At 36.6% G+C, this 13191-nt stretch overlaps 1 protein-coding gene across 34 annotated transcripts in view; it reads left to right on the top strand.

Annotated features, from left to right (window-relative positions):
* The window catches only part of ank3b (ankyrin 3b), a gene marked incomplete at its 3' end in the record, with an annotated part of 169839 nt that overhangs the window by 123533 nt on the left and 33115 nt on the right, over window positions 1–13191 (top strand). For 22 of the 34 annotated variants that reach the window (XM_082151467.1, XM_082151455.1, XM_082151463.1 and 19 more), the window contains 7 exons: window positions 49–147; window positions 298–396; window positions 700–795; window positions 1686–1758; window positions 1861–1920; window positions 6421–6544; window positions 12649–12751. In XM_082151467.1, the coding sequence (XP_082007593.1) occupies window positions 49–147; window positions 298–396; window positions 700–795; window positions 1686–1758; window positions 1861–1920; window positions 6421–6544; window positions 12649–12751 (654 nt within the window). The other 12 variants (XM_082151441.1, XM_082151458.1, XM_082151443.1 and 9 more) reach the window with 2 other exon arrangements.

Genomic DNA, 13191 nt, shown 5'->3' with positions numbered 1-13191 from the left:
ACTGGAAACAGAAGTCTGAGTAATGTGTGTCTTTTTGTTCTGGTTTAGATGGCATACACACCCCTGCACGTCGCCTGTCACTATGGCAATGTGAAGATGGTCCACTTCCTCCTGAAGAACCAGGCTAAAGTCAACGCCAAAACTAAGGTTATTGAAATAATTTTCAGAGAACGCAATGTGTGAGGCTGAGTAACTGCATTTCTTTATCTTTTACTCTTGTTACAGAACTGTCTTTTCTAATTACTGGTGGAAAAGTTTTAATCTCTCAGTTTCTCTTTAAAATCCTCTCATGTTCAGAATGGATACACACCTCTTCATCAGGCTGCTCAGCAGGGTCACACACACATCATTAACCTTCTGCTGCAGCACGGAGCCTCTCCTAATGAGCTGACAGTGGTGAGTGTCACACAAGTGAATTCATGCACCTCTTCAAAACAAGATGCCTAAAAAAAAAATATACAGAGAAGTTTGCTGTTATTTTTCTAAGCAATCAGACTGATTTTTGCCTTGTACACTGTGAAATGAGAGGGAAAAATCCCATAGACTTACATTTAAGCCAGCAGTCATGAAAATCCTGGAATTTCAGGGACTATTAAAATGAAGTTTTCAGACTTTTTTACTTAAGAAAATGTAATGTTCTAGTTTATTTTTTTACATTTATGATCTCTGCACTGATTTAGCCTTTTCTTGAACCTACAGAATGGAAACACGGCCTTAGCTATTGCCAGGCGCCTGGGTTACATCTCTGTGGTCGACACGCTCAAAGTCGTGACAGAGGAGACGCACACTACTGTGGTGAGGGACTTTGTGTCATAACATATTTTAGATATATAAATATAGCTATTCTGCAGGATACTGTACACCGGGTGTAACAGTGCTTTAGTGCAGAGGTTTTCAACTGGTGGATCTCAGCATAAAAGTGGGTTGCAGGTCTGTTGTGATTGTGAAAGAATGCTACATATATACAAATAATAAACGGCGTGTCAATTTACACTGAGAGCTAATAGCCCGCCTGGTTGGCAGAGGCTATTTACTCTAACTCCGCCCACTGACGTCTGGTTGGCCCAGATAAAATTATGGAAAACGTTGGATTATCAGCAGTAGCAGCAATAGTGTAGGGGTAAGGCACGTGGCAGAAAGTTTTGTCCCGAGTTCTAATCCGCCTTTTGTCGAACTCGCTCTACTCCCTTTTCTCATCACGTTTTAGATCAGAAAGGCATTTATTTTCAATAAAAATTAAGAAAATATTCGAAAAGTGGAAATAAAGTGTCTAACGTTTAATAATAAAGTGTTTATCGGTCAGGGTTAGGGGTTGGTGTAGGGAGGGCTTTATTGTCCCAATAAGGCAGCATCTATTTAATAATTGTAATACATATAATCATTTACAATATGTTATTATTGCATTCCGTACAACAAGACAGAGGTGCAAATAGTATCTAACACTATTTAAAAGTAAAAATACACTTTTTACACTTATTGCAAAGAAAATGCTGCTATTTTCACTTAGAGTAAATAGCATCTATCACTAAGAAAATAATATTATGCTATTTTCGCTTATAAGAAAATAATGCCAATAATAGAATACATGCTTTAAGTATACATGCTTATTTGACACAGAGCAAAATTAAGCCACTTCCACAATTGCATTTTTTTATGTTTTTTTTTTTCTTCTTTTTTGTTTGCAGACAGTGACGGAGAAACATAAAATGAATGTTCCAGAAACAATGAACGAGGTTTTGGACATGTCAGATGATGAAGGTAAAAAGAAAAGTTTTCATGTGATAGTGGTCTGTTTTCATGTAAAGTTTATTTTTGGCCATTTACATATTATTTCTAACATTTTTTATTTAAATTACACAGTCCGTAGAGCCAATGTGCCTGAAATGCTCAATGAGGACTATATTTCAGATGTTGAAGAAGGTATCTCTTATTTTGTGTGGTTTGTTCTTGTAGCACCTGCCTTTTTCTTTTTTCACATTTTCCAACTAACCAGATCTTCTTAAGTCTTTTTTGTGTTTTAGACTCTTTTCACTCCATGGCTGTTGAATATGGCTTTGTACTAGTTGCTAGGCTACTCTTTATGAATATGAAATTCCTCAATATGCAAATCTCCATTGGCTTGCATATATTAAGTCTTGGTTTTGCTATTCTGTTAACATCTCTACATATAATTACAATTTCACACATACTCTCTTAGTAATTCCAGCCTCTATGGACAGAATTGTTTTCTTCAAAAGTCTTGGCTGTGAGATAATTGGACAGAAGTTTGTTTGGCTCGGTCCATTTCTGTTTTGCAGTCAAAACCCATAGAGCTTCAGTGTAAGCTAAAAGGATTGAATAGATGTTTGCCAGTCAGTGCCATGAATGACAATTTTGTGTATCCATTTATTTGATACTGTAACGTGATGGTTATGAATGCATTTTATCCTTGCTTTTATATATATATAGCTTTTGGGGGCTGGTAAACCCTACATTATGGGGACAAAATGTCCCTACAAAGATGGCAATACCTGAAATCCTTGTCCTTGTGGGGACACTTTTTGGTCCCCATGAGGAAAACAGCTTAAAAATCACACTAAGTGATGTTTTTTTTAAATATAAAAATGCAGAAAGGCTTCTCTGATGGGTAGGTTTAGGGGTAGGGTTAGTGTAAGGGGATAGAATATGCAGTTTGTACAGTATAAAAATCATTATGTCTATGGAAAGTCCCCATAAACCATAAAACGTGTGTGTGTGTGTATGTGTGTGTGTGTGTGCACTGCAGAGACTGAAGCATGGTGTTTAGTTTCTGTAAACTTATATTCCTGCATACTCCCGGGGCATAACTGACATAACTCACATGACTTCTTATTTACATATTACACCTCTGTACCCTAAATAAACACTTCATATGAATATACTCTCAACATTCTGACGTTCAGTTCCTGTATAAAAATGTCTCTTTTACAATATCTTGGACTGACAAAAATGAATGAATCAATTCTGCTCACATCACCAATTGGCAGCTGAATGCAAACGTCTGGTTGGCATAAAACCTTTTGACATTGCTGACGCTGCTTGCTTTTTCCATCTGATTCTCTCTCGCTCTCTTTGGCAGAGTGGAAGAGCTCAGCACTGTTTATCCGGTCGTGATGTGCAGTGCTAAAAACTCAGATCCCAGGCAAACATCCCGGGTAACTTGCATTTAAAGCCAATGTTTACATTTACATTTATTCATTTAGCACATGCTTTCATCTGTCAAAATTGACCCAATTCACATTCTTAATACACATTTTCTTGTGTATTCTACATTCTGGTATGGAATGCCCGCTTCCCATGATCTAATCAGTTCTCAATGGATCAACTGCAGATTGTAATGAGAATAGTTGACTCTAAATCCTCAACAATTCCGGTTCCGGACAGAACTCTGTTCTCTTAAAGTAACAAAAAATAACCTCTCCCCTCCAGCAACGTGTTCTTCACAGCAATTAGCAAATGACAATTGCTGCAACCAATTGCAAACAATTCCAGATGGACAAAATCAAGTCCTGCCCTTCATTTTTTCTCGTTCGAGAAGCCGTTTGCAACTTCCCTTTCATGCCAACTTTAACGGTTCAATTGCAGATTTATTTTTGATTCTTTTTGACTGATTCATTAAAAGAATCATTTGTTTGTGAATCAGACTACCCTGGTTATGCTTGTTGGTTTTTGCTTGCAATCTGTAAGAGTATAAAATGACATAAGAGTTGAAACTAGATCAAATTAGTTGTAAAATACTAATTTTGTAAAATACTAGTAAAATAGTTGTAAAATACTTATACTAATGCTGCTCTGCATTTATCTGAAATCTCTAAATTGTATTCTGGAATAACATGTTTACACGGTTGGGATTATAAACAGGTGTCACAATGTGTTCCGTGATTCCCATATGGAGCAGGATTTTGAGTTCCTGGAGTTTGAACTCTGGCAGCTCAAGAACGCTGTTCCCAGGGGGCCGTGGTCAGGTGGCAGGCAGGTTTTTTTTTGTTGGTCTCCCTCCTTTTTTACTATTTGTTCTGCTGCCTGTAGAAGGGCTCTTTTGTGATCCCTCAGTTGTACAGGGTCTGATTACAGAGAGCACCTCAGCACCAGCACAAATTACCATAGAAATACGCCACCCTTCCACATCTATTGTGTCCCACCCCAGTTGGGGGCTCCTGAGGCATGAGGAATGCCGAGATCCCATTGCCACACTCGCTCTGAAACTGCCTCGAGTGTTACCTCGCTCCCGTGATGACCTCACACGGATCAGGCTCACGCCAGCCCCTCACCGTTTGAACGTCCTGTCAGGCTACGGCAGAGGGGTGTGTGTATGTGTGTGTGTGTGAACACGCGCTCAGAAAGAAGCAACTGGATCGCTTCAGACTCTGTGGACAGGGCCATAGTGAACATGTGGAAATAATCGTGCTGTGTGGAGTTTACCGGATTGAGGAAGTGGCTTCTGGTAGTGAAAAAGGACAAAGAGGATCTGTAAATATTTTTAAAGCTGGTGTGAAGATGAAGGATGGATTTGGCTATTAAGCGTAAGAGACCTTGTTTTTCACAAACTGCTATTTCTGGTTTGATCACGCTGTCCAAAGCCACACAACATGATAGTTTTAAAGCTGAAGTGTGAGAAATATGTTTGTGTGTGCATGTATGAGTTTACTTCCAAAACTGTCATCAGAAGTTTGCTAAAACCTGTTTTTCAAGGGTTAGTTTGAGTTTGTAATAATTATTATTAATATACATTAGGTAAAAGTGTGTTATTTTCAGTCACAACTTGTTATACATGTTTTTACTAACCTGTAAAAACTTGTAGTGTTCAGGCTGCTAGTGAACCGTTTTATTGTGCAAGAGGCTGCACAGACATTTTTGTTTAGGACATTTCACAATTAAATTGTGTAAATATCAGTGTGTGTGTGTGTGTATGAAAGAGAGTGAAAGTTGCAGTTCCATGGGGCTGATTTTGGGGGGAGGTGGTTGCCAGGGTGATTCGCAGAAAGGGGTGGGGTGGGGTGGGGTGGGGGGGGGGGGGGGGGGGGTGCTGTCGCCACAATCTCTCTCTCATAACCTGCATTCACAACGTAGTTCTATGTGGCCCAATTATGATTTTTGACGCAAGCAAATTACATGACAGAAAAAAAATTTGTTTATTCTGGGCCACTTGCAAAAGTGGAAATAAATCCAATTAAAATCTGATCATACATTCTGGTTAGGGTTTGTTCTAAATCTGTAACTTTGTGTTTAACTTAAACTTTTAACTTTAACTTTTAGCTCAAACAAACAGACATTCAAACTTGTATTGTTTTGTGAATCATTTTGGCTATTGAGTACACTGAAAAAAAGGACCCTAAAAATGATCAAATCTAAATGAACTGGTTTTTATCACTGAACCAACCTATATACATTAATTTATGCCAACAAAACAATGTTTATGGGTGAAATAAGGTAGAAATAGCTGGTAAAAATTGCAGGTTACCACTTTTTACAGTGTATACTGTTTTTTAAATGGTATATATTTTAAAAGAAATTTAGATTTAAATATTTGGCCAGTTTTGCTATGTTCAGTATACAAAATGGATGAACTATAGTCATGATCTGTTTGTATATTGAATTATGATTGCTCATCTTTCATACATTTATTTGCATATTTTATTGGAATTGTCTTGTCAAAAGCTATAGAAATAATGTATTAGTTGCATTATACGTGTTATACAGAAACTTAAAAATATTATTTGTTTAATATGTTAAAAATATTTTGAAAAAATGAATATATGATCATAGTTCAATATATTAATATACATGTAGATCATGTGAACATCATTCCCAAAAATCAGGAAATCTTAATTGGGTTCTTGATCTTGCAGTGTGACTGTAGTCTTCCTCTCTCTTCTACGCTTTAGCTGTAGCTTTTTCTGTGACTCACTTCACTGCTGCTCTGCTGTAGTGTCCATTAACTGCATTTCCTAAGGATGTATGGCCTGTTTGAATCTATCTTGTCATAGATGCATATTAAAAACCGATTTATGGTAACCATGAGCTGGTTGGAACATATGGTATTGATGTTCTCTAAGTGCTTTGCTACATTTCTGTACTTAAAATAATCAAATCTAAACAAAGATTGCATGAATCTTCAGCCATGAAAGAGTTTGGGAAGTGTGCCAGTGATTGTTGTGGGATTGTGGGGGGGCGTTTTGATTTGATCCAGCCATTCATTCTTAACGCCAACATGAAATCAAAACTTTCCCTATTCGCTTTGATCCTGCTCTATTGCCTATGAATCATCAGTTCACATTATTTCCAAAGAAAAATTGGAAAAGGCGTTTTGAATGCCATTCATGTTGACTTTAAAGGGTCAGTGTTGCTGTAAAGGGTCTTTTTTCCTCTGAAGGGTGTAGTAATTCTTTCTTTTGCTGATAGGTGAGGATGCGATGACAGGAGAAACGGGCAAGTACCTGGGACCGCAAGACCTGCGCGAGCTCGGAGACGACTCTCTCCCGCAGGAGGGATACGTGGGATTCAGTGTTGGAGGCCGCACAGCCAGGTAACGAGTCACTATCGAGTCACTTGTCATCTAAACAGCTTTTTACATTATTATGAAAATTACACCTCATCTGTTACTGTTTTCAGCAAAACATACACAATGGAAAGTTGTAGGTCTTAATGCACTCCAAAAATATTTAGACTTAAATTTAAGATTTCTGTGTTTAAATTGCAAATTTACGCCGTTTTAATATAAACAAGTAAACTTAATGTAATGCATATTTGTCAGACATACGTAAATGAAACGGGTACGAATATTTATTAATTATTTATTTGAGTGTGAAATGTTGAAGGTTCAAATCCCACAAATGTAGGTCATAATAGTAGATCTGTAGGAAGCATGCTGTAAGTTTTATTGGTACTATTTTCTATTAATATAGTTTAGAATTAGTATACATAACAGGTTCACAACATGCAGACTGTTTGACCTGGTTAACAGACCACATAAGATAAGAGAAAACATTAGGCCATTTAAAGGGACACCCAAATTCTCATGTTTTTCCAAACCCTTTTGACTTTCTTTTTCTCTGTAAAACACAAAATTCTGTGTTTTGAAGAGCATTCACCTTAACTCAGCATAACTATCATCTAATTGAGCTGGAATTCATGAATTCTGAATGGAGAGCATTCATGGCTGCAGTGCCCAGCTGTTATTTCCTGATTCCTGTCTTATCTGAAGGCTGTAGACTCTTTATTTGCATTTTGTGTTGGCCGCCCTGCTGTCATCTTTTGATTCAGTAGCATGTGCTGTTGAGTGAGAAGGCCATAGCTAATGTTTAACCTACATGTAACTCGCTTCAGGGGATTTTCCCTCCAACAAACACAAGTTTGACAGCGTTCAATAATCGAAAGGGTTGAGTGAGATTTCAAACTACACGCAAGCTTCATAACAGGAAATTACCATCATGTTCAATAACAGCCCTAAGCATTTGTCACGGAGAGGACACCTTTCATCTAATGACTTAACGTTATGATATATAAAGCGTATGTTATCCTTTGAAAGCCAATGATGTCTCAGTGAAAACAAGAGTCATGTGCTAGAAATGCAGGGATTGGATGTCATATGCTTAATGCCATGTGACTCCTTTTAAGGGATCGCACCATATTGATTTTTCGACTAAATAATCTGTGATCATTTTTAATGTATCAGTGTTGTCCAGTATATTTATTGCCAAATATTTCGGATTTAATTATTTTCACCCATTTTACATAAGTCTAAAGAGTACCTGAAAACCATACTTGAGTAAAAGGACAGATACCTTACAATGAAAATGACTCCATTACAAGTTACAACAAGTCACCTATTCTACAATTTGTGTCAAATTCTTAAAGTATCTGATTTTAACAGTACTCAAGTATTTTACTCATACTGAATATAGGCTCAAAGATGCAGTAGTCCTCAACACATAAGAGACATGCCAGTGACTGAGGAGTTTGTGAGGAGAGCAATCACATGTATATTTTCTAAAATCAGAATGAAACTGAACACCTCAATATTGCAATAATCAAGGCCAACACAACAGCCTCTTAAACGTCTGCAGACTCTTAAATCTTAGTTAAACTCAAGTGCTCAAAAAGGGCATATGCAAAGCAATATCCTTTAAAAAGGTCTCTTCAATAATACACTCACATTTGCATAAAATAGCCTTGTTGACAAGTTTAGGCGAGTAAGAGCAAAACGAACAAGATGTAGTACCTTCAATGCCCCGTAGATGGCGATATCACTTCTTTTGTAGCAGAAATAAACTGCTGCAGAAAAAGTTTGGTGACATGCAAACTGTAATGACCAATTGCCCTGGTAATTGCCCATTACACATCACAAATGTATTTGAGTAAAGACAGGGTTCCAGACTGCGACCATTTTTGGGGAATGTGCGAGTTAAAATTGTATGTGGTCGCATAGTGCGAGTGCATGGTCATGTACTCATCAGTTAAATTCACGCATGCGCAACAGAACGCTGTTGTATCAGCAGCTGCTGCAGTCCGTAACTTATGTTCAAAATCACTACGGGACGCCTATAATAAGTGTTTATATTCTGACTATTTTATCCCGGGGTTGGCTCGGCTGCGGAGTTGCCCAGTGCCTGCGTGACTCGCCACAGACATTAACGGAGAGAAGTAGCTCCGGCTACAATGTTCTTCCGCAAGACACTTACAGTTTATTTATTAACGAACGTACAGGAATTCAGGAATTACAAGCCAACGCGCCAGCATACAGCCTCGACACACACAACTGATGACGAGAGCACAGGTGCGGACAGGGAGGAACCAAGTGAGCAAAGGAATATGACAAATACATATTATGTTAATGTTTGATTATACAAAAATTAGGGCTGTCAAAATTAACACGTTAACGCATGCGATTCATTTTTTTCAGTTAAACGCGTTTAAAATATTTAACGCAATAATGCAGCATCAGATTTTTTCTTTCATCCATTGGCTGCTCTATAGTATTTTATCACGCTATCATTCATTCAAGTGCTAAGAAACAATTCAAGCACGATAAAACGCAAAAATAAGAACTTAAATCTGTACTGGCGGCGTGCTGTCTGTAAATCTCCTCTATGTGTGACACACACACACACACACACACACACACACACAGGACTCATGCGCACAGAATGCCGCTTCAGACAGCGCGCAGCCGCATTGAGTTCTCTTTCACGCTTGAACGGACAAAAACACACAAAAGTAGGCTATGCCAAAATGTTCACTTTGTCGAGTATCCTTGTAAGCACAGTATTAAATTAGTTAAAACAGTGTTAAATGAACGCAAAGAGTTGTGACAACATCGGATGCTTGTCAGATCCAGATCCGCATTGTATGCATCAGATCTTAAAGCGACAGCAGCCTAATAAACCCGCTTCTGTGATACATCAATTTAAAAATATCAAATCAAAGAAAAAGTCAGAGAAAATTACAGTGAAGACTGAGAGGTGTTTGATAACTTTATTCAATTTATGAATATTTCCTACCTAATAGATCAAATATTTAAAATATACTTTATGTTGTTTCTACATTAATTTGGAGATTAAATGTGTAATTATTACAATATAAAAATATATTTAAAACTTTAATGTTAAGTGTGATTAATCGTGAATAGGCTAGTTAATTGTTTTAATCGATTGACAGTACTGAGAAAGTTGGTAGCACCAGTGCAACCAGTGGAAAAGTTAGTCTGGAGCCCTGAAAGAGTACATATACTTATTTAAAAACATAGTTAAGTACAAAGTAAAAGTTGCTAATATTTTAATACTCCATAAACCTACAAAGTAGTTTAGTACAATATCTAATTACATTTACTCTAATACTTCATAGCACTTTAAGTGCTTATCTTTCTATTTTACTTTTCTATTTAATGTATTTAAGTTAATATTTTCACTTGTAGCATACAAACTACTTATTGTAGGTTTTAGTGTTTTTTAGTCATTTTCTTTTTTTTATATAAAGTAGGATTCATTTTGGCATCTATTGATTTATTTGCAATTTTTTTGGTTATCGGCCATAACAAGAAATGAATTATCATCCTATCACTATAGCAACACCATAAACATTATGATCATAAAGGTTGAACGATCAGGCACAAGAAAGTGGTTCTCTAAAACTGAGGGTCTCTATCCTTGATCATGTCATCTCTCCAGTTGCCATGCAGAGAATTGCTTGAGATATTGGCATATCTCATAATAACTTCTGTAGTGTGTAGGGTATTCTATATTTGTTATTTTCTTCATATATGCCTAAAATCACATCCTAATGGATTAAAAAGTAAAATAGGAGTAAAATCCTCAGTTAATTCGTGTGTGTGAGAGTAAAGCACAATGCAACACCAGACAGAGCCTGTCTCATTCAACCATTGCATTTCTGATTTGTTGCCTTCAATTTCCTCTGTTCTTCCTCTTCCATTCTAAACTCTCACCATAGTCCTAAAGTCAGGTAAGAGGGCATGATGCTTCCGACCCTTTCCACCCCTTATCCCGAGTCATTCTGAAACCATTGTTGTGTACTGTGCTTTGTACATTGTTTTTCATTTGATGAAGAATACACATTCTTGTTGTCCGTGGACTATGGTTTCAATTGGTTTTCATGGTTTCAATTTTAGGTTTATGTTGACAGTTTGGTGTGTGAACCTCAAGAATTTATTTTTATTTATTTTTTTCTCTCAGGTTTGACTGTCGTAAACATTTCAGTTTTTGTCCCTTTGAGTCCAGTTACTGTACCGAGTTTCTCAATGTAGCTTCCAGGGATGCATGAAGAGCCTCATCAGTTGAATCAAATTTCATCCATTTAAATCAGCAAACTCACAGACCGCAGTGCATGTTCACAAGACCGTAGCCATACAGTGCCAGTTTTTGCTGCGAACTGAGAACCGCCAAGTCATATTGATTTCTGATTGGGCACAGCCTTAGGAAAGAGCATGTGTGTGTTAGCTCAGTTTGCATTAATGCACCTGGCCTTACTGTAAATAGAAATGAAGGCTAAAGTCATGAAAATTACAGTTTTTTTCCAGTAAAGTTTTATATAATTGTAATTTTGCTAGCTCTGCCCCTTGATTACTGTTACTCTTAAACAATTTGAATTGTAGGTTTTCAGTGATTTTCAGTAAAATGTGCCCAAATAGCAGTGAAAATTTATCAGATATTATTATATATGCTGAAATGCATTGCAACATTGCAAAGCATCTTAATCTGCCATATTTTGAAGAAATTGAAAATTTTGCAGTATTTTTTCCAATAAATATTTATTTATGACTATCAGTCAAGTTTGGATACATTTAGGTGGTATTGCATATTTAGATAACTGTTGTCATCATCTAATGCTTTAAGTCAAAGTTGATCTTTAAAAAAAAACTAATAATTTCATCATTTTAAGTTAAATTGAATTTATTAATAACACTTTTAAATTAAATTTTTAGCTAATCTCAAAACGAATATCCATTTATATATAAATATTTTAAAGAAATATTTTTAAAATGTTATTTTTTCTACATAAAATAGAAAAGAATTTTAATACCGGCCATTTAGATTATCAGCCATAACATTTTCGACTTATTAAAATTATGAATTTATTTTATTGGCTGGAATTTTACACATTGTGTATCGACATCACAGTGACATGAATAAATGTATATATGTAATATATAAATGTAAATATGTTAAGTTAGAAATATTTAATTTACTTTGAAGCAAATATTCTTACTGATGTTCTGCATGTTTATTTGGGAATAAGGGCAGTTTCATTGACGGCATCAACTTTTCAAGATGTATTTAAATATTTGTAAAGGACAAAAGTACCATGTTTAATCTTTCCCAACTATTATAAGTTCTTTGGCAATAACATTTTCCAATAATGTGTTTTTGGTTCATTTCTGTTTTGAGTTTGAGTTTGAGTTTGAGTTTTTGGTTCATGGGGTGGTAGTGGCGCAGTGGATAAGACACATGCCTTTGGTGTGAGAGACCCGGGTTCGAATCCACTGTGAGACACCAATGTGTCCCTGAGCAAGACACTTAACCCCTAGTTGCTCCAGAGGCGTGCGACCTCTGACATATATAGCAATTGTAAGTCGCTTTGTATAAAAGCGTCAGCTAAATGAATAAATGTAAATGTAAAATGTAAATTTCTGTAAAATTCCATTTTAAACTATCCAAACACGCCGATCCTCCTTAGATTTAGCAAACGTTTGTCTGATAATTAATGTGTAACCACAGTATGTGGCAACAGCTGTGGAAGGATTGGTCAGTAACATTTTAAATTGGGGTTTAGTGAAGGATCAATTTGCTTAACGTTTAAAAGCTGTCATTAAGTCATTCCAAATCAAGTCATAACAAATATTCACCAGCGTATCATTTTAGATGCTTCACATCTGTGAATTCATCTCATGACAACTTTTCTCCTGTTTTCTCTCAATGTCTAAACCATCACACCACTACAAATGGTGTTTGAAAAACTCTTGTGGGTTTGATCCTTGTTTTGCCTATTGTGCATCAGTTTCCCTGGAAGTTGCATGCAATAATGAATGTTTTTGTTTTGTGTTTGTGTGTGTGTGTTTGTGTGTGTATTTCACTGTCACTCCCCCGCACTGTATGGTATTAATGTAAATGCCAACAGCCTGCGCTCCTTCAGTTCGGATAGGTCCAACACACTCAACCGGAGCTCCTTCGCCCGTGACAGCATGATGATCGAAGAGATCCTGGCGCCAAACAAGGACACGGTACGCCCTCTTTCTCCTTGAGTTCTCAGATTCTGTGTTGCCCTTTTGCTGTCAGTTGAGTTGTTTTTGAGTCTTTATATAATGTTGAAGTTCATAATTTGTGAATTTGAACAATTAAAAGCATCCAGACCATAACGTTCTCTCCTCCATATAAGCTCAGCAAACTCTAAACTAGATAATAGGAAATAAAATTTTTGCACTAAGAAGAGTGGTAATGCCATGGTATTTCTGAAGTAGGCCTATCATGTTAAGGCCATGAAATGTAAGCTTAATTGCTCAGTACCATTGAATATAGCAAAACACCATGATATTACCATCTATTACCACCGTTGTACTGCCACAGTGTTCTTTTTAACAATACTGTTAACACCATATAAAGTTTATAGTCAGAGAAAGGATCTTCAAGTCATTTTGTCTGTCACTGTTGATCAGTGCATTTG

Source organism: Leuciscus leuciscus (assembly GCF_965113295.1).
Source record: "Leuciscus leuciscus genome assembly, chromosome: 21".
NCBI lineage: Eukaryota > Metazoa > Chordata > Actinopteri > Cypriniformes > Leuciscidae > Leuciscus > Leuciscus leuciscus.
This window is presented reverse-complemented; position numbering and strand designations above follow the sequence as displayed.